The 22,443-nt window shown below is 41.8% G+C and overlaps 2 protein-coding genes across 2 annotated transcripts in view; one reads left to right on the top strand and one right to left on the bottom strand.

Moving 5' to 3' along the window:
- The first annotated feature begins 7,653 nt into the window (after positions 1–7,653).
- ppt1 (palmitoyl-protein thioesterase 1 (ceroid-lipofuscinosis, neuronal 1, infantile)) lies at positions 7,654–12,309 on the top strand. Its single transcript, XM_010791294.1, has 6 exons — positions 7,654–7,719; positions 9,339–9,493; positions 9,613–9,703; positions 10,435–10,533; positions 10,604–10,675; positions 11,843–12,309. The coding sequence occupies exons 1-6, from the start codon at positions 7,654–7,656 to the stop codon at positions 11,963–11,965; spliced, it is 606 nt and encodes a 201-aa protein (XP_010789596.1). The 3' UTR covers positions 11,966–12,309.
- Positions 12,310–12,505: 196 nt separating this feature from the next.
- The window catches only part of cap1 (CAP, adenylate cyclase-associated protein 1 (yeast)), an 18,790-nt gene continuing 8,852 nt past the window's right edge, over positions 12,506–22,443 (bottom strand). Inside the window, 11 exon segments of the mRNA XM_010791277.1 lie at positions 12,506–13,486; positions 14,054–14,197; positions 14,351–14,433; positions 14,604–14,727; positions 15,159–15,467; positions 15,469–15,516; positions 16,530–16,635; positions 17,199–17,284; positions 18,157–18,300; positions 19,001–19,078; positions 19,216–19,316. Of these exon segments, the coding sequence (XP_010789579.1) occupies positions 13,403–13,486; positions 14,054–14,197; positions 14,351–14,433; positions 14,604–14,727; positions 15,159–15,467; positions 15,469–15,516; positions 16,530–16,635; positions 17,199–17,284; positions 18,157–18,300; positions 19,001–19,078; positions 19,216–19,316 (1,307 nt within the window). The 3' untranslated portion in view covers positions 12,506–13,402.

Below are 22,443 nucleotides of genomic sequence, written 5' to 3'. Positions count from 1 at the left end.
TAACTTCCTAGATTTAGCTAGAAATGATTAGTTCTAGTTGATTCTTTACAATATTTGTCACTATCTGCATTTAAGTGCTTAAAGTGTCAATTATCAATGTTTTTTACTTCTGCTTAGAAAATGTGTCTAATGTGAAAGATGCCGCTCATCTTGACAAACCCACAGATAATTATCCAGTGACTTCTCAGTTAGGCATGTGTCAATAGTCTACTTTTGCAAACTGTTCATTTTAAAAACGTTATAAGCTTGAGTTTGTTTGGCTTCTTATAAGCCTGTCCCTTTTCACTCAATTGGTTGAACAATTTGGTTAGTGCAGATAGGACTGTACCGAAGAATTCCAAGCTTCATTCAAAATGATGACATCCAAACATTTCCGCATACTCCAGAGCTTTGTGTTGTCCAAAAGTCCAAATGTATTGGAAAAAAGATAAGATCCTTTTTTAAATTCACAACATGTAAAATATCCTGTTACGATTCATAGTGGGTGGCCTTAAGTCTTGAAACAAAATAACATGTTTACTGCAGTCGAAACTGTGCTTCCTGCTTGCCACACTAAGGGATGCAACTGTCGCAGAAGTGTATTAGCACCATAAATTGCATTTTACAACAAAAAAATCAATTGCAAATTGAAAAACCTTAATAGAAGCTTGAATTCAGTCCAAAACGCATAGATCTCACAAATGAAGCTTGGACTGCAGCGGTTTCTTTTATCTTTTTGTGGGACACATGTTGGTCATGTCAGACATTTGTAAAGTGTTATGTTTCTATTCTATTCTGTCTGTGGAGCCGTTGAACTGATTTGTTCTTATGTCCTCACAGTGAGCAGAAATCTTTAGTGTTATAGAAGGTTTCTCATTTCTCTAATTCCCCTCCTCGACTCCTATCCTCGACTCCTATCCTCGTGTCTTAGGGTCCTTCTCAAGTAGATTACATGGAATCCTTGCGTACCTCACTTGCGTCGTTTCCCTGCGTCTAGTCCCTCCCACCAGGGAAGCATGGAGAGACGCAAGGAAACCACGAGAAGCAGGGAAATGAGTTTTAAGAGCAATGGGACGTCCTTTCTTCCGGAGCGTCACGTGAAGCGACGTCCGTTTGTGATGACGCCGCACAGCTGATCGCCTGACAGCAGCTCTGTCCCCGTTATTTTCAAAAACACCTCCGCCTCTGTTAGTACACATTTACTGACACACACCTCTGTTGTAGACGTAAATACATTAAATCAAATAAGAACACATCCTCAAAAAAGATAAACGCCATTCTTAAAATGTATAAACGAAAAAAGCGATCATGAAAATGTTTCCAATAAATGAATAAAATGATTTTTCACCACTTTGTTGTTCAGATATATCACATATTTGTAACTAAATGATACATGAATTGAAACAAAACACTGTTTAAACTGAGGAGTGACTCTCGTGAGTTTCATGTATTTTCTTCACTCCGCTGGGAAACGGCTCTCATGTCAAGAAGCATCAGATCAGTGCATGCCCTGCATCGTCCAATCAGTGAGCGATACACAGTAAGGGGGCGGGGCGAGTATCTGAGGATTTCATCGGAGGATGGTCTGGTGATTCCTCGGTTATCACTCCTCCATTATCGCTCCTCAATCCTCGGTCCTCCGGCAGAAATAAGAGCCATGGAGTCGTGACTACAAGTCCACAATATTGAGTCAGTTACATGTCACAGTAGTATGAAATTTCTTCAGGTAGAGGACGACTACAAGTCCGACACATAGTCATATCAAGTCAGGGAGATGGAGTGGTAATTTCTCGAAGGAGGGTTAGGACGACTAGCAAATGACATATTTGGTGGTTGTGTTGGGTGTTGGGGGGTGGTGGTGTAGTCAATCATTCTATGCCATGAGATAAATTTCTCAGGAGACGACTACAAGTCGACATATAGTCTTTTATTACAATTCTCAGAGTATGAAATTTCTCAGAGAGGACGACTACAAGTCCTATATAGTCAAGACATCACAGAGATCGCCCGATTGTCTCAGGTGTGAGTAGTGACGACTAGCAAGTCTTGCTCATTATTTTAGTCAACACTACAGAGTATGTAACTTCATGTAGAGACTGACTTACTAAGTCTCATATAGCTTAAACATTCATCAGATGATTGTTATTTTTGTTTTAATTTCTCTAGGAGAGTGACGACTACAAGGTCCACTATATATGTCTATATTCTATCTTATCATGAGATGATAATTTTTCAGAGAGGTTATGGCGACTTACAAGGTGTCACATGCATATGTCTTATATTCTCAGAGATGATTATTTCTCAGGAGAGACGACTATCAAGTCTCACATATTTTAGTCTAATACAAGATTGAAATTTCTCAGGAGTATTGTACGATCTACTAAGTCTCACACAATAAGATCAATAACATAAACAATGAAATTCACAGGAGAGGACGACTACAAGCAGACATATAGTCATACATGCACGAGATGAAATTTCTCAGGAGAGGACGACGTACAAGTCGACATAAGTCATACATCACCAGAGTATTGACAATTTCTCGTAGGAGAGGACGACTACAAGTCCATATAGTCAAACATCACAGAGATGAAATTTCTCAGGAGCAGGACGACTACAAGTCCATATTAGTCATACATCACCAGAGAGAAATTTCTCAGGAAGGACGGACTACAAGTCCACATATAGTCATACATCACATGGAGATGAAATTTCTCCAGGAGAGGACGAGCAAGTCCACATACTAGTCATACATCACAGAGATGAAATTTCGTCGAGGAGGAGGATGACTACAAGTCCACACATAGTCATCACACGACATGAAATTTCTCAGAGGAAGAGACGGTCCAGAGAGTTTATTACGAGACTCGCTCATCGTGGTAGGCTAACCTCCCTGAGAAGTAGATTTGGTGTTCCCCCTCCATAACTGAGGGCTCAAAGTGCGCTACGTAGCCCACTCAGTCTCTATGTGTAGATATTAGTAGACAAAGACTCCACCAGGGACTTCCTGTCGTAGAGGGGACCAAAGACACACCAGGGACTTCCGTCGTAGAGGGACCAACACAACCAGGACTTTCGTCGTATGAGGGACCAAGAAACAACCAGGGACTTCCGTCGTAGGAGGGACCAATGACTAAACCAGTGGACTCCGTGTAGAGGGACCAGACACAACCCAGGGACTTTCGTCGTAGAGGGGACCAAGACAACAACCAGGGGGGACTTCCGTTCCGTAGAGGAAGGGGACCAATACAACCAGGACTTCATCGTAGAGGGACCAACACAGTCCAGGGACTTCGTCGTAGAGGGGCCAACACAACCAGCGACTTCCGTCGTAGAGGGACCAAAAACCCACAAAAAATACCAGGATCTTGCCGTCGTAGGAGGGACCAACACACGCCAGGGGACTTCAATCGTAGAGGCACCCATATACAACCTAGGGACTTCCATCGTAAGGGACCAACACACCCAGGGAGCTTCCGTCCGTAGAGGGCCCAAACACAACCAGGACTTCCGTCGTAGAGGGACCAACTACACCCAGGGGACTTCATCGTAGAGGACCAATAGCAACCAGGGACTTTCCATTCGTAGAGGGACCAAACACACCCAGGGACTTCCGTCGTAGAGGGACCAACACCACAGGGACTTTCGTCGTAGAGGGACCAAGGACACAACCAGGACTTTACCGTCGTAGAGGGACCAATACAACCTAGGGACTTCCTATCCGTAGAGGGAACCAACACACCCAGGGACTTCCGTCGTAGAGGGCCAACACAACAGGGACCTTCCGTCGTAGAGAGGACGCAACCAACAACCAGGGACTTCCGTCGTAGGATGGACCAACACACCCAGGGACTTCAATCGAGAGGGCCAACACAACCAGGGACTTCCGTTCGTAGAGGGACCAACACACCCAGGGACTCCGTCGTAGAGGGCCCAACACAACCCCCCCCTTATATAGGTCAGAGACCTACACAATGATAAATGTCGCACGAGAGTATGACAAACTAAGACTTTAACAATATATTATATTACACACACATTATACAGGCTAGACATCGGACAATGGGCAGAGTAATATGGCGTGCACTTCTTAATTTTCATTTAATATTAAACATACTTGTGGTAGACAGGTAGTCTGTCTCCCGACGACACGGGACAGTAGTAATTACCCTCAGAGAATTTTACTTGGGCGAGCTCCTCTCCTCAAGAGTAAAGGATTGGCCGTTGGGACGATCGAAGGGAGAGAGAGAGTCAAGGGAGGAGTAACCACCCCAAGCTAGAGAAGGCGAGCGTAGAGGGAATCCAGCCCGCCACTGGTCCCAGGAAGAGTTCAGCTAAATAAAAGAAGGGAGCGACAAGGGCCCCCAGGAGCCATAGTGGCTTCAACTAACAGACGCGTAGACTCATTGACANCGAAGCCACTCCTTCGTTGCCCGGGCGGTGTGTTTGGGATCATTGTCATGTCCTTCCATCAGCAAGGGCATTGAAGATGAAACGTGGCTGGGTCTTTCAGCATGACAATGATCCCAAACACACCGCCCGGGCAACGAAGGAGTGGCTTCGTAAGAAGCATTTCAAGGTCCTGGAGTGGCCTAGCCAGACTCCAGATATCAACCCCATAGAAAATCTTTGGAGGGAGTTGAAAGTCGGTGTTGCCCAGCGACAGCCCCAAAACATCACTGCTCTAGAGGAGATCTGCATGGAGGAATGGGCCAAAATACCAGCAACAGTGTGTGAAAACCTTGTGAAGACTTACAGAAAAAGTTTGACCTCTGTCATTGCCAACAAAAGGTATATAACAAAGTATTGAGATGAGCTTTTGTTATTGACCAAATACTTTTCCACTATAATTTGCAAATAAATTCTTTAAAAATCAGACAATGTGATTTTCTGGATTTTTTTTTCTCATTTTGTCTCTCATAGTGAGGTATACCTAGGATGAACATTACAGGCCTCTCTCATTTTTTTAAGTGGGAGAACTTGCACAATTGATGGCTGACTAAATACTTTTTTGCCCCACTGTATTTAAGTATAAAAGACATCAAAGAGTGCATTTTGCATGATAGGTCCCCTTTAATGTATTTCTGTTTTGTGTAAAGTAATTTGACCATTTTCTTTTGACAGCAGTTTCAGCCACCGGGTGGATTTATTTATAATGGTACATAGGTGGGGGAGGGGCCGGGAAAGAGAAATTGAGCAAGGGGGGCCGCAGAAACCATTGTTCAGTGGGGAGTTTGTTCTTGAAATGTTGCAAGAAACTCCACAAACGTCATTCCTGCCTTGACAATGGACTTCTTCCCTGACCCAGATTTGCTCTAGTTAGTTCTTTCATTTGTTAACAGCATTTCCCTGCACTGCATAGAGAAGTGCTTAATATTAGTTTAATTTTTTACCACTGTAACACTGTTATTATATATTTTTTAAATACTATCATTATTAATAAAAAAAAGTTACAATGACCCTTAAAGAAACGAGAACAGAATTGTACTAAACACAATTATAAACAACATGGAATGATAACATGTTTGATTAATACTATATGAACGGTAAGTATGTTGGCAGCACTGTAGCATGTTAAATGAAAAATGATAGCAGATGAGAGCTTTTAAAACAATTAACTATGATTATTTAAAATTAACATAAAATGCAGGTGCCTTGTCTTTACCTTTAACTCACAAATAACTCCTCAACTTATGTCTGTTTTATTCAATATTGTAGCAAATGTAAATTAAATGATGTATTTAGAAATAGACAGTATATTTGTTTGTTAGATTAAAGAAGGTTTTCTATAAAGAGGTTAACCAATTCCTAAAAAGGCATCATCCAAATAGATCTACCCACCATGTGTAAATCTCTGTAAAAACACACGAGCTCATAACATGAATACTTAGGAGTCCAGAAACCACACTTTAACAAACGTTAGGTGCTATCCAGATAAGGAGATGTTGTTCTACTTTGACTAGCATAGCAGTGCTTTTTTTATCCAGCTTGATGAAAAATGTTTAAAATGGTGAGGTACCTGTGGTAATAATCCATACACTGGAGTGCAAAATAGTCAAATGACTCAGGCTATTTCAAAACAAAACACAGTGCTGAGAACCTTAATGATAGCAATTATGAAAGATAAACTTTCAGTTCTTCCAACCACATCCTTTCCCTTCTCATTGTATTTGCATGCAAGTGCTGCCTTTGAATCACTTGAGTAAAAGCCAAGCTCAGAACACAGCAAAGCAGATGGAAACGTGCACATTCAAATTCAGATGGAGTCAGATTGACATAGACAAATCGATTAATGGAAATGGGTTGCAGCAATTATTTACCAAAGAATGTAACCAGCCACATGTTGTCGAATGAACTGACTTAAAATGAATGGTACCAATGGACCAGTGCATTATAGGGCATCTCACACGAAACAAACCCTACCACAGACTACTGTGTTTTGCTGAATTATAAAACATGTTTGTTGTTCTGGATTATGGATGTTAACTTTTCAAATGTGTTTCCCCTTCGCATGTTAATTCAACACTTAAATGGTAAATGTGTTACTGTTTTTCATTCAGTTTCTAACAGGATTGAGGCATAGAGACTTGAGGGTCAGGTCACTTCTGAATGATCTCACTCTGAAAAAACAATCATTAAAACTCTTTTGCATTTCTCCTGGATAGGCAATAGTACAAGGATTGACTTTAAAGGTCACCTATTATGCAAAATACACTTTTTCATGTCTTTTATACATCAACATGTGTCCCCTCTGTGTAAAGAGATTCTGAAAGTTCTCTCTTTTTGTCCTGATCCATTTATATAGAAACCTGTCTGAAAATGAGCTGATCAGATTTTGGCCACTTTATGATGTCATAACGATTGTTTGGCTTGTGTAACCATTAGCCAATCAACAACCAAGGTAACCCCCGCCACCTTATCCCCTGAATCTCCTCCTAGAGCACCATTGTGTTTTTTTAACCAAATATCTCTCAGAGGGGCGTGGGCAGTGGCTCCTTATTTTCATCTAAAGTGACAGACAGAGAATCAGCACTTTTGAAACAGGGCTGAAACAGAGGGGATTATGGGATGCTACGATGCAGGATCTGTTTGGTGTTTGGAGCCAAACACTTCAGAGACATGTTTTGTATATAACTAAGACCTATAATGTATTGATGAAAAACTTTATAATAGGGGACCTTTAAGAAAAAAACTCTAATCCATAATTTGTGTGTAATTTAAAAAATCCAACATTAGCACACCATTACTGTAACAGAAATATTAAACCCCTGCGTAACCAGCAGGGGATCTATTGTGCTGCTGTAATGCAGGCTCAGTGGGTGTGAGCTCCAGCCATGCGCTCTGCTAACACAAGAGGGATAATCTCAGAAGCTGACCAAGCAGCAAACAAACTGGTGGTGCTGCTCTGAAGTCAGTCACTATGCTGTCGCTGCTATCATACAGGACACAGGCTGCTAGTGAGCTGAGATCTGTATCATCAGGAAGATAGACAAGTCAGCGAGAACTGCAGAGCTAAACCAGCTACTGGACAGAAAAGCTGCCATCAAATCAAAACTCTAATGAGGAAGTGGATTTAATTCCCATCTGAGAGGAAAGAAGAAACCAACCCGAGTTTTGAGGAATAAAGAATAACCAAAAGGACAAAATGCAAGACATCAGTGAGTAGGAAGCGGTATGGGGGAGGAGAGTGGAAAAACCGTAGGGGGAGAGAGTGCGTTTGAGTGTGTTCCAGTGTGTCAGGTGTGTGCATGGGTGTTACTGCGGGTAACCAGGCAGGGACGGAGCTCGTCTCGTGGGAATGTGGGGGAGAGACTTAATCAGCAATGAATACAACAACAGAAAAATAATATTCATATGTAAAGCCCTCTGTCGCACCGCCTCAAGCTCAGAGAGCACATCTTACTGCTCTGTACCAAACGATCCTGTCAGTCAAGTTCAGCTCAGACATATAAACAGACACTCTGACTACTGCTACAACTACAAATACTACTACCGCTGCTACTGCTGCTACTGCTGCTGACGATAATGAAGACCCTGTGTTCTCCACCGGACTCTTGAATGGATTGTAGTAACAAGCTTGGAGTAACCTTTTTGCGAACAATGATCAGAGGAGGCACTGATGTCTAATGTTTTACTTCTTCGCCCTACGGACTACAGTCTGAACTTCCTCAAAGGTAAATAAATCACCTTGTCCTATCTTTGGTATTCTGTCTTTACTGCTGTAATCTGCCTGTGTCCGTGTTTGTGTTGCATTGATAAACTTTGGATTTAGATCTGGTCATTAAATCATAATATAACAATTTAATCCAACAATGATTGTTAGAAATGTGTTTATTATCTAACACAGGGATTCCAAAGTGGGGGTCGCGAGATGATTACAAAATAAAAATAGAACATTTAAAAAAAGTAATTAACTTTTTTAATAATTTTTTTTATTTTTATTATTAATAATAATGTGTACATAGACATTTTTCAGGGGCGGACTAGCCATCTGTATAATTTCCCAGCAGCGAGGCTCCCCCTTTGACAATCAACTAGCGCAGTGTTTCTCAAACTTTTTCAGACCACTTTTTCAGACCACTTAACCAATAAAAAAAACACTCACGGACCATCTAACTCCACAAATATCCAAAAACAATAGGCCTGCTTACCATTCCAACAGTATATAACAAATTACAGCCTAATAATGACAGTTTAACCTTCTCTACATCGCCTCGTTCACACATGAAATCAACAATACAAACACAACTACAGATTATAAGCATTTAGTTCAAATCCAATTTAAAATGCTCTCAGGTTTTACACCTCTTATGAAATGTAGTAGACTACATTTATTACGGCGTTTATGTCCGAGCTAACAGACTCACAGATCGTTGGCTACCTAGAGATATCCAAAATAATACACCGCACAAACCTCCGCTGTGGATTTTCAAAATAAATACAATAAAACTATGGTCGCAGGCCCAAGTTTAACTCTCTGAGGCCTGCATGGTCTGTCTACAAAACAAAAATAAAAAAAGGTTAATGCAGCCCCAACAACAGCCTCTGATCATCAACAGACTTCATGCAATGCTCCATCAGATGCATATATTAGATATATAATCTCTATCTCNCTCCCAAGTGCACCTTTGTGTTCTTTTTAACCAAATCTCTCTCAGAGGGGCGTGGGGAGGGGCTCCTTATTTTTATCTAAAGTAACAGACAGAGAATCAGCACTTTTGAAACAGGGCTGAAACAGAGGGGATTATGGGATGCTACAATGCATGATCTGTTTGGTGTTTCAAGACAAACACTTCAGAGACATGTTTTGTGTATATCCAAGACCTATAATATATTGATGAGAAATAGTATAATAGAAGACCTTTAATACTATCTGGTCACAAATTGTCTTGTTGTGTTTGCGCCCCTCAGGAGTGTACGGGCTGCCCCGGTGTCCCGGAGAGAGCTCCCATATCTGTGACATGATCCGCAAAGCTCTGAACAGCGGAGCTTACAGCGACTTGGTTCAGAAACAGTGAGTTTCCTCCCTCTCTGAAGGATTGTCTATCTCTCACTGATGAGTTCAGCAGCAGTGTTGATGTTGTTTGGCTGTCTGTCACACTATCACTGACCGGATGTGTTTGTGGTTATCAGCCTGGTGCAGGCCCAGTACTGGCACGACCCACTGAACGACGACCTGTACAAGAAGCACAGCCTCTTCCTGGCCGACATCAACCAGGAGAGGGTCAGTATGGAGGATTTATGAAGACAGCTTCAGTCTGCAGCACCTCAGACAAACTGAAGTCTGAGGAACAAATGCAAATATAACATTCATGCAAAATACAGTACAATGAGTTCAGGCAGTGGGAGGGCAGCATGCAAGCATTGGCTATTGTGGGAAAGTCAAATGTTAAGTAATAGTTTTTTTTAAAAAAGAAAGTAGTTTGATAAGATACATGGAACTACAGCTCCTCTTACTGAGGCTTTTACCTGCTGAATCTGTCAGACTTCATTGATGTATTAAGACTGAGATGTGGTAAGAGCACCAGTTAAGCAAGTAAGACAAATATTTAATATTATTTCCCAATCACCCTTTAGAAACAGTTATAACTCATATTTATTTAATGGTTGATACTTATTAATACAATTTAAAATAAACTGTAGATTTGTCATACAAAATTGATACTAAGTCAGAGTATAGTGTTTTTATATTTCAAAAATATTTAATCAAAGTCTCTCACAAAAAAGTCTTGAAAAAGTCAAATTTACTAAAAAAGAAAGCATAGTTTCCCTTAAAATACAAAAATTATTGTATTGCATGCAATTGATTTCAAATAAAGTCCTCCTATAGTGTGTCTGAATGATGTACAAATTGTTTGTAGAAGCTGCTGTTGCTGATTGAGATATGTATGTATGAATCAAATTGACCATCTTTCTCAGTATGTTTCTAATATCACACGTCCTTCTGCTCTGAAGGCGGTGAATGAGACGTATAAGAAGAACCTCCAGCTGCTGGAGAAGTTCGTCATGGTGAAGTTCCTGCAGGACACCGTGGTGGACCCTGTCGATACAGAGGTAACAAACACACTCTATACATGTATGTTACACTAAAGCAGCATCACTAAACTTCTGATTCTCGCTGTAGTGGTTTGGCTTCCTGAAGACTGGACAGGCCAAAGAGACTGAAACTCTACAGGAGAGCCTTCTCTACAAGGAGGTACGTGTGTTTATGATAGCATGATACTTGTTCCCCTCTCTTCAATCTTTATTAATGATATTTGAACTAGATGAAACTAATTGTATTAGGATAGAGTCTCAGTCTTAGCAGGGTTAGGGTTACGGCCCGTCCACACTACAGCTTCAAAAAAAGCTTGCCGGCGGGCGTGTCTGAAGCTCGACCAACAACCAATCGCATGAATCTCCCGCCCCTGACACACAAGCAGCAGTTTGATTGGCTAGAGGTTGTACTGGCATATGATTTGATTGGCTGACGCTTCCACCGAAAGCTTCAGAAATTGAACATTGCTCAACTTTTGCAGCCTGAAACGCCAGGAAAGCTCCGCTCTGCTACCCACAATTCAGTTCGGCGAAAAGCGAGGCAACGTGACGTCACCCCCATTCAAAGTGAATGGGCAGACGCGTTGGAAACCGTTTTTGAAGCTGTCGAAGCGGTAGTGTGGACGTTAGTCAGATGTGCTCTTCAACGATTTTACACAAGTATAGTTGGTCTGTCATGGATAGCACCTTGTAGAAACAGTTGCAATCCCTAAACTTGTACATGTAATACTAAACCACCGGACATTTGAAATGGTCTTGGATTTAGATCAATTGGTCTTTTAACCTTTTTAAAACAATTCTCATATTTCTGATTATTGACTTGTTGATTTTGCCTAGTCGGTTGTACATTTCATCCCAACTCTTTTTGCACAGTTAAAAAGGTGTTGAAGTTACAAACAGAGCTAAAGAAAAAACGTTTAGTCTTCTCTTTTCTGAAGAACTTTTACTCGATTTAAGACGAACATTGTGCCAAGGTCAAGGAAAGATCATTTAGAAAGACTTGCGGGGGAATAAAGGGAAGGGTCTAAAAGAATCCAATGGCACTGAGGATTAAGGCAGATATTATTAAAACTTGTCTTGCTGTATGGGATTTTGGGATCGCATTATTTCCTTTCTTTTTTCTCGCCTATATATATATATATATATATGTAATAAGTCATTCCTAAGCATTTAGAGGACTCAAATAGCTCCTATCATGGCTTCCACTTCCTGGTTATTTACCTCAACTAGGGACCTTCCTTGACAAAATAATCATGATAAATGCTACTGCAGCGAAGACTGCCTTTAGTTCACTTCCTGAAGGTGAATCATGTCTGTCTCCATGCAGGATCGTCTGGGTCTGGCTGCCATGGACAAAGCTGGAAAGCTGGATTTTCTTGCGACCAAGGGAGACCACCTGCAGTTCTCCAGAGAGTGGTTCACCGCAAACCTGGTGCCTTATCTACAGTAAAACCCTTCCAGTCTGTCATCTCAGAGACATATAATAGCAGACGTAAACAATTCTATTTTAAGAGCAATATATTGCAAGTTTAGAGTAAAAGTTTACCGGCTAAGCAGGGATTCAGAACTCCCATAATCCATTCATATTGCACTGATTTTGTCGCATGTTGGTTTTTTTATGTTAATTTTAGAAATTGTTCACATTTCCACTGTTATTTCCACTGTGAGCTGTTATGTTTTGTTTCCGAAATGTAGTGAGACTTCTTATTGTATTAGTTGTAGGATCCTAATGTACATCATCTAACAGCCTCTGTACAGATTATGTGTTTAATCCAATAAAGACAAAGCACATTATTTATTGCAACATTTTTTTTTAATGATATCTCCAGTGCTAATGAGCAGAATTGAGATTTTTGGACCCAGAAAAGAAAGAGGTAAATAAAGAGAAAATATAAAAGAAAATTCAACAAAGAGCCTCGAGCTGAACATTTAACCAAAGAGCATAACGCGAGCGAGTGGAGGGACGTCGATGGTCAGACTTATTTAAGACTTTTTGATAATGATCAATATCTTTATATATGATTTCAGATGCAGACATTTCTAATCTAGAGACTAAAGTGAAGCATTTAACAATTACAATGTCTCTCTTCCACTTAGCATCTCTTTATCACAAACTGTTTCTTACATGCCTCATTTATATGGAATGTTTTCTTTGTTCATATTCAGGAATGTCCTATGTGGGTTAAGGGAAAGCACATGGAATGATAGTTTTCCTGCTATTTTACTTATTACAACATTACCTAAATGAGTTTCACATTGTTTTACCCCTATTTGTGCTCTGAGTGTTTTTACATTATCCACTATGAATGTTATTATTATTATAGTCAACATCAGCGGAGGTGATATGGATGCCATTATCCTCTCAGTTTGAAGTGCTTCACCGGTGAATTGCATATAATGGAACAGATCAAGGCTAAAAAAGAACCAGCAGCCCCTGAAGCATCCTGCTAGTGGAGCCTGATTGTTGCAGAGCAATAATATCTCTGTTCCCATGTTGGCTATTCTACATGTTAAATTTAGCTTAGCATTATCCAGATAGATACAGAATATCATACAGAGTATCGCAGCTATTGGCAAAACTCATGAATGTTTTTGAAAAATGCTCCAATTTGAACCACAAGCCCCTCCCTGCTGATTGGCTGGAGGATTTTGCACCAGATAAAAGTGAGCATTCCTCTCATTGGCTGTTGGAAGGGACAGCTTAAGCTGTGATTGGCTGATAATGGAAAGAAGGGAGGGAGATATAACACACGCAACAAGGTCCAAATCTCAGTCTACAATGTGCGAGTTAGCTGGTGGGGTGGTCGATCAGTCAAGAAGGCATTTGCAAAAAAAGGGGGTGGGGATGGTGCTGTGAAGGGGTCGTGGTATCGCATGCTGCCCCCGTCTATCCAGCGATCTCTGTTGATGTGGTAACGAGCTTCTTGCCATCCCAGACGGTCTTGAACTGCTCAGGAACAGGGAGCTCCGTCTAGTGGAGAGAGAAAAGTCATGGTGAAATATTTCATTTTTTAAAAAGCTCTTTTTTATGCCCATGCAGAAATAATGAAGCAGGCAAGACTCTGTTGTCAAAAAACACAGCGTTTCCATTGGTTGGCACTTTCTGACTTTCCTACTCTGCCAGGGGCTCTTTTACTCATTGGTTCCTACACAGAATTATTTCCTAAAATATCTGAACATTGAGTTTGACCAAAATGTTTCTCAATCAGGAGGAAATTATGCATCATGTGTTGTGGACTATTTTCAGCTGTGGATGAACACACAAATACACATTTGCCACTAGTTAGTATTCACGGCTGCAGGAAGGTAGTGTGTGTGTCTGGGATTAATTCAAAGTAAACTACAGTCTTATTCAAATTAATGAACGAAGATGTCTGACAGTACAGCAGTGTTTTTTGGCAAACATCGTGCTCTATAACTTCTTTAAGTGGGATTGGTTTAGATTTACTAACATGAACAAAAGAAATTGAGAATATCACTAGACTTATCTTTTAAACATTCTTTTGTATTATTTTCATCCTAAAAAAGGGATACTTACAAACTCTCCCTCTTTGTTGGGTACCAGGATGTTCATCTCGGAGCTCTTGGCGCTGACAATCTCACAGGCCAGAGAGTCCTGGCTCAGGTAGACATGGCAACCATCCGTCTTGTTGATGGAGATAGTGGGGATCTTACCCATGACCTGGATGCGTAAAAAGGCAACAAAAAACATTAGCATGTTGATGAAGCCATTTCGTCCTCAGTATCTGATGGGACATTTGCACTGCACCTGAGCGGTGTGTAACACAAGAAGTAAAAACAAAATTGTAATAACACTTTTTCTTTTTAAACACACCTGGACCTTGACGTCCTTACAGTTGATGATCTCTACGATGCCCACCACATCATCGAACACCAGGCCCAGCTTCTTACAGTTGTCTGATGGAGACAAACAAATATTTAGAGAGAAGATCAAAGACTATATATTCATACGTTTGGTAAATAAGTAAGACCCTGTCCACCCATCTTCTCTAACGCATATATTTCAGAAGGTTCTGACGAGTGAGTTTCAGTATCTCTAAACATCAGACACGCAGTTTTGATCTTACCTAATGTGATGGAGTTAATCTTGCCCTTGATCTGCAGGGTGCTCTTGTTACACTTGTAGGCATAAACGACTTGTTTGAGCTCTGTGTCGCTGATCACCAGGTCCTGCGCTCCCTCCTGGTTCTCCTGCAGAGGGCAAGACAAAGAACAAGAGAATTAACCAAACAGAGAGCTAAAGAGTGGAGGAAACAATATTAAAAAGGCAAGAGTTAAATAAGTATTTTATAAAAAGTATATAATAATGGCTCATTCTGGTAGCATAATAGCCTGCTGCATAAACAAGTCTTTTCTTGTCAATCATCAGAACACTAGTGATCCTGCAGGAAATTGGATTTGAATTAATAAAATATCTAAAAGAATGAAAAGAAATGTCCACATTGTACTGCAATAAATAACATTTATATGTCAAAATATGTAGTAGTGTATAAGTATTTAAAAACAGTCACTCTGGCTAACTTTTTTGGATCCTCACTAAAGTAACCTATGTCAAGCAAAAATGAGGCTGTGATTTCTTATGTTCTAGGGATTATTTGTTTGAGAGTAAACAAACTACTTACCACTTTCCACTTCTTCCCGTCCAGCTCGAGCACAGGGGGCAGAGTGCGGGTGGGGGTGGGGGCCGCAGCAGGTTTGGCTGAGGTGAAGGGTTTGGGTCCGGCACGCACTGGAGCGTTGCCCCTCAGGGTGGGGTTCTTGTGGGTCTTCTGGTCGTCGCTCACATGCTTCAGGCCGGTGGTGACGTCCCCTCCCTTGTTGAGGGAGGCGAACAGAGCGTTGCGGGTGTCAGCACCACCATCGCCCCCTCCGCCGGAGCTGCTGCAGTCCATGGGGGGAGGAGGGGGTCCAGGGGAGGAAGGGAGCACACCCACCAGCAGAAGCCCTGGGGGCAGCTGCAGAGGCCGAGGCAACGGGACCCTGAGGTGGACAGGAAGTCAGAAATACTGTACCTGAAGACATGCGATGTCACAGCATATGATTCAGCTAAGCTATGTTAAGCTATGTTTAAAGGGGCCCCATTATGCTTTTGTATTTTATACCTCTACAGTGACATGTTTACCTCTAATGTTCAAAAAGCCCTTTATTTTTCCTCATACTGCCTGTCTTTTCACCCTCTGTCTGAAACCAGAGCCCAGTCTGCTCTGATTGGTTAGCTAGCTGACTGTTGTGATTGGTCATCAACATTTAAAGGTGACCTATCATGCAAAATGCACTTTTGTACGTCTTTTATACATGAATATGTGTCCCCGGTGTTCCAGGGAACTCACCAAGTGTCAGAAAACACAACCCTCTCTATTTTCCTCCATACCCAAATCTCTAAAAAAGGGGCTGCAACGGATCTGATACAGACTGATCCAGATTTGAACACTTCTCTGACATCACAGAAGTGGCGCTACAGCCACGGACATTGCCGTTCGAAAGCGCTGGAGACGCTGTAGTACATATGCCAGGCCTGTAGATGGTGCTGTTCTCACAGAATCAGCCCATGCAAAGACAGTGTTAAATTGAGCGAAATGAGGAATGGCTAAAATGCATGGTCTGGTTGGTATTTTGAAAAATAAAAAGTATAAATATGCCTTATATAGGTATGGTCCTACACTATATTATTCAAATATAGCATGATAGGTCCACTTTAAAGCATGTCACAGTAGAGGCACAAAACAAATATGAACCTGAAATAAGCTTAATAGGGCCCCTTTAAATGCATAGTAATAGAAATGAAGTAATAATGTATGATGTTTTTAAGAGAATTATATATCTGGCAGGCTAAATTGCCATCACCGATAATCTCATCGTGCTCAGAACATACATGTGCGTAATAATTACTCTCGCACTTTACTGTTAGTGACAGCAAGTCGCTTGATAGAAATTGTCTTTTTTATCATTTGATTCTAGAGAGGATTCTTAAGTGTTACTCTGAAGAGACTCACGCTCTTGCTCCAGGTCAGCCCGGTGGTGTGGTGCTTTTTGATGTAGTTCTGCAGCTCAGTCCAGATGGAGAGGTAGGCCTTCACCCAGTCCACGTGTACCTTGTCCCTGTGAGGAAGAGACGGAAACAGAAGTTAAAGTCTGGCCATTTTAGGTTTTCTTTTTTTCCCCCCTCTAGCAATGTACTTTTCGCTGGTCTCTGCTTCTTACAGGTAACATGACTCAATGAGAAAAATGAATGTTTTTAGAAAGAAAACGAGAGATGAACTACTTGAAAAATACAGCAGTTTTGTTCTTACCAATATTAACCACCAAGTTCAGACGTCATACTGTAAAAACTGACAATTTGAATACATCAACTCTGCAGGGACATTTGGAAAGTTGTTTCTGTGCATCTGATTTTACTCTCATTAACTTCTGACCTGAGTGTCACTCTGCTCGTAAACACAAACGCTTTTCAGGTTTAAATACAGGAAGTCTAGTAGCAGCATGAGTCAGCATCTGAAGTGGAAACGCTGACTTTAAATACAGAGCCTGGAGGAAGGAAAGACGGACGACAGATGTGTTGAGCAAACTGCTTGGCTGATAACCTTTTAGTTATCAGATGTTACAACATTTCAAACACGTATCATGCCGTTTAAAAAAGCAGAGTATAGAGGGGCTTCACTTACTTCTCCTTGTAGTCCTTGAGCACACGGTTGGTGTAGAACATGGCGGCGTCCTGCATCTCTTTAACAAAGGGGCCGGGCTTAGGAGCCTGTGACACAGAGAGCAAGAAGGTCAAACAAATGCATCACTGTCTTAAAAGAGCTCGAAATAAATATTAAATATTTATGGTAGTATGCTTGTTTGCTTTCGTGTCAAAAGTTAGACGAGGATAGGTGTTCGCTTAGAATAAGGCGGTGGACCAGGGACACATATTGTTCCCTGCTCTTTCAAAGTTCAAAAATGAAGCAAACAAATTAACATATTACTTGAGATTTTAGAGAATTCTCTTATTTGCTTTCTGCTGGAAGTTTGGAGAAAGGTTTCTGGACAGAGACAGGCTAGCTGTTTCCTTCCGTTGGCAGTCTTTATGCTAAGCTAACAAACTGCTGGCTGTTGCCGACTGGCAGACTCTAAGCAAGAAAGCGAATACATGCATCTCCCCAAATGAAAATCTCTTCCTTAAAATGTCTCAGTAAAGGGATAAATGAGTAGTGCAGGTATTTCATTTAGATTACACTACAAGTAAAAAGAATAAATGCATCCATTATGTGTTTGACATCATGATGTATTAATCATGAGAATCAAAAGAACAACAAACAAAGACTTCATCATCTGAATGAAACAGTGAAGCTCTGTTGGTGGTGGCCGTGTGTCAGCCAAAGAACTGTCGCTCAGCAGACTGTGATGACAGAATCAAAGAGTGACTTGTTTCCGGCTATTATATACTCATTTATCTGCCCACACACACACACACACACACACACACACACACACACACACACACACACACACACACACACACACACACACACACACACACACACACACACACACACACAAAGCACATTCACTCTCTGTAACACAAACATTTCCCAGTAGCTTCCCTCCCTGCCCGTTAACCACTCCCACCCCCAGCCTCACCATGGCGACCCATCCGAGGGCGGGCACGCTCTCGCTGACGGCAGACAGGTGGTTGAAGAGCGGCGAGGTGCGGTTCTGCTCCCTGAACGTCTGCACCTGCTGCATCATTTTGGACATGGGCTGCAGGATGGTGGTCAAAAGTGCCTGAATGGGGGGAGGGGGGGAGGAGACACAACTTGTAAGCAACTTTCAAGTTCTGGAGTTTAAGAGTCAGGAGACTGACTGTCAGGTGACTTTTTGAAAACAACAAAAAGATTTTTTTCATTACAAGAAGTTATATTACAAACATCTTTCCACTAAATTTGGATTTACAGTTGGGACGCAAACTAGTTTAGACAAACAATATGACAAAACATTTGAATTATAGTGCTCAAACCAGCTAAGCAATGCTAACTTGTTGCTAAGCTTTAAAGTAGATATTTGTTCTCAGCCTTCGAAAGGGGGGAGCCAGTGGTCTAGCTAAACCCTTCTGCAAACCGAGGTCAATCTGGCACTGGAATGAGATTGGAAGACCACGATAGAGGAAGTCCAGTCACTTGGCAGTGCGGCCATTAACTTCATGAAAATCCAACTCCAAATGATAAATCAAAACCTAAGTTTGTAGATATATATGGCAGGGCTCTGGTTTACAATTTGCAACAAGAATGTATTAAGCTTGAATCAAGTCCGAATAAAGTCTACAGATATCAAATATAATGGGGCAGGAAATAAGAAGAAACAACACCATGAAAGACAAGAGGCAAGTATAATGAACTATTCATCTTGCTGAAATGGATTCATCAATGCCATTTAGTTAACGGAGATAATTAGGTGGCCGAGCAATTAGGAAGTGTGTTTAACTCACATCAGAGGGCTTCTGGGAAGAGGAGGCCGTTTGGAGCAGTTGCTTCTGAACGGAGAACGCTTGCTTCATCATGTCTGCCTGCAAGGAAGAGAGGAAGTTTAGTCCTCTGAACAAGGAACAAAGAGTCATCCTGCTGGTTCTGCATGCTTTTGACACTTTAGTTTTTTAGTATTTTTCATGTTTGTATATTATGTTACATTGAACATGCAGCTTACATGTTTCTGGACATCGCCTCCGATCTTCTGGCTGAGGGAGAGGTACTGAGCCAAGGAGCCGCTGGCGATCACATCAAAAGCCTCCACGTACGCCGATACAGCTACAGACAAAGAAAACAAAAAAATTGCAATAAAACATATCGTCATCAACAGCATGAAAAAAAAGACAAAAAGTGTGCAGCTACAGTGATACACATCCCTAAAAGGAATAAGTCGTTAATTTGGGTTAACAACATTGTGGGCCGTCATCTCCAGGGAAGATCATTTCATACAATTTGGGATTAGATCGGTTATAATAATTATTGGAATAAAACCATCTCCTAATACAGGGGTTCCCAACCTTTTTTCCCCAAAGGCCCCCCCCCCCCAAATGACTCCTGTTGGAAGTGACAATCATGTATTGCGTTACAATAATATGTTAAAAAAAAGTCTAAATATGATATTTGGCACGCCCCCCCAGGTTGGGGACCAATGTCCTAATACATGTTTTATGAGGGAGTCATTACACTTTTGAATGACTATGGGTGCGTTTCACTTCTCTCATTTTCTCGCTGATTTGTCTGCGACATCTTGAGTACCGTCCCAGTGGCCTTATTTGTGCCGGAGGACCGAGGATTGATAACGGAGAAGCGATAATCGAGGAACTACCAGACCATCCTCCGGTGAAATCCTCAGACACTCGCCCCGCCCCCTTACTGTGTATCGCTCACTGTTTTGGACGATGCAGCACATGCACTGATCTGGCTGCTGTCAGACGATCAGCTGTGCGGCGTCATCACAAACGGACGTCGCTTCACGTGACGCTCAGGAAACAACGTCCCATTGCTCTTAAAACATTTCCCTGCTTCTCGTGGTTTCCTTGCGTCTCTCCACGCTTCCCTGGTGGGAGGGACTAGTCGCAGGGAAATGACGCAAGTGAGGGACGCAAGGAATCCATTTAACCGAAGTGAAAGGACCCACAGACAGGAAACCAAAGAAGTAAGGCGATTGTTTACGATGCATCACTGCCTGCTGAATGTTGACATCCAAATCAATCACTTCGTTGCAGCGGCGGTCTTGTTTATCTACTTGAAGAATTAATTGTGGGCAAACGAATATTTCACTCATGTTGACTGAAAAAGATGCAAACTCAATTCAACCAATATGAAAGGTTCGACATTTGTTTGTATTTTGAGAGCAGGAATTTTTTTCGAAGATAATGGCCCTTGATCATGTACCTCCACCGGCGAAGCTCCACGCCTGCCTCAGGGCCCGACATGGACTCCAGAGTCCGACCCACCGGCCAAGCCTCCAAGCCGCTGCACCAGACTGCCAACTCAGCCATTTCCTGCGAGGGAAGGGTAGGAAAACAGATTTAGGAAAAGAAGAAGGAAGCTAAAAGGTTTACTAGTACCACCAGAAACATTACATAATAACCAGCAACTCCACAGTTTCTTTATTCTTATTTTTTTGTTCTGTCCAGTGTTTATTGTTTTTAATTCTTCCAGTCACAGGATTATTTCTGTTCATATAGTCTTCTAATTGGGATTGAATAACTCCTGGGACCACAATGTGAAGGGCTATCACAGCAATTAAACTCACTTAGGTAGAGTACAAACAGCAGCGGTATCGCAGCACATGTGCCTATCTTGATATGTATCCAAAGACGCCTTGATATAAGGTATAGGACCTACAGTATGTGTGAAAGCTGCAACACTGATCAGCTGTCCTATATAAAAGGTTTTCCTTATGCATTTGCCCTGCATAAGAACTTTCATAGTAAACTCTCTAGTGTTGCATCCAACAGTGTTCTTCTTCGTTATAAATCTGTAAGTCTGAGATAATAACTGTATCCTCTTATATACAAGCCTGACAGAAACAGATAGGGGAATAGTGCCGGCTGCTTAGATCGTGTCTTAATGTCCCTTAAACATATGACGCAGTTTGAATGCAGGCTTTGCAAGAGGTTGCTAAGGATATAGAAAACAGTTGTGTTGGGCTCATCCAGGTCAGATGCCGTAGTTAAGTAGTGGATCACTGCTACAGTGACTCTGCAGTGCAGTCCTGCCCTGGTATCCCATATGTTACGCAGAGCGGTGCACAGTCATACACTGCTGACTGTAAGATCGGTTACGATGTTCAAGGGCATTAGAAGTCACTGACAAACATAATTTGCACTTACTCAAATAAACAACACAAGTCGGACAGAGGAAGTGTGCCACTCTTAAACGATTAGCTTATATTACATTTTCTGTAATATGTATTATCCATCTTCTTATACACAGCACAACTAATGAGAGATATTTCTTCACCTAACATAGGATGTGTGTAATCCTGACGCTACCTCGGCACGTGTGAGTGCTGTGCCTCCAGTGCTATTGTATCTGATGTGACATAGCGCTCGGTGGAATGTGCTCACAGCACTCTCATGAATCGTGTCCATGAACTAGCGCTGCTCTACAGTTCACTTTGCACTGCCAGTCTAACAGCTTTAGATATACGTAAGGACAGAGAGCGGCTAATGAGGCATCTTGCTTGCGACTACCTACCTTGCGTAACTTTGCTAGGGGCACATCTTGAAGAGCGGAACTTCCATTGAATACAGAAGGGAAAACGAATTTATGTAGCATAGCGCAGCAGCAGTGGAATTGTCTTATAAGGACAACAAAAGTTCGAAGCACATGGACCGTGTGTATTCACTGTGCTGCTCACGATGCAGCGACGTCCGTTTGTAGCCTGAATTCGACGTCGTCACGCCCTGTATTCGGTCTGACAGCATAGCCAGAATCTCGCAAGTGCCATATTTTGACATGCATCGTCTCCAACAACACGTCGAGCCTAATGTTGAGCAAACAGGTCATAAACCGGGGCGGGAATGCGTACAATAAGGATGTGTGTAACCTGACGCTACCTCGGCCCGTGTGACGGAGTGCCTCCGAGTTCACCAGGTACTTACACCTAGCTCCGCGTGCATGCGTGCTCCGGCACTCTCATTTATAAGGTCCACATGAGTAAAGGCTGCTGCTACAGTGGGCACTTTCACTACACAGCTCTACATCTTTAGATATTTAATGACAGAGAGCACTTAATAATCTTTGGCTGTGAAGCTAGGGCACACTTGAAATAGGACTTCATTAATACAGGAGGAAAGACTTTATTTGATACGTACAGGAGGAGTGGCTTGGTATCAACATCAACACTCAGCTGAAAAAGACTTTCAAGTATTGCTATTAATTTGTTTTATTTAGG

The sequence above is a fragment of the Notothenia coriiceps genome, unplaced genomic scaffold (genome assembly GCF_000735185.1).
Source record: "Notothenia coriiceps isolate Sejong01 unplaced genomic scaffold, NC01 NC01_scaffold00035357, whole genome shotgun sequence".
Lineage (NCBI taxonomy): Eukaryota > Metazoa > Chordata > Actinopteri > Perciformes > Nototheniidae > Notothenia > Notothenia coriiceps.
This window is presented reverse-complemented; position numbering and strand designations above follow the sequence as displayed.

What these genes read in the sequence shown, in the direction of transcription:
- ppt1 (XM_010791294.1), top strand. Translation starts at nt 7,654, where the DNA reads ATGGGGGAGGAGAGTGGAAAAACCGTAGGGGGAGAGAGTGCGTTTGAG. An exon ending in AGTGTGTTCCAGTGTGTCAG is followed by an intron (nt 7,720 to 9,338) that starts GTGTGTGCATGG and finishes GTATAATAGAAG; the next exon opens with ACCTTTAATACTATCTGGTC. An exon ending in AGAGCCTTCTCTACAAGGAG is followed by an intron (nt 10,676 to 11,842) that starts GTACGTGTGTTT and finishes GTCTCCATGCAG; the next exon opens with GATCGTCTGGGTCTGGCTGC.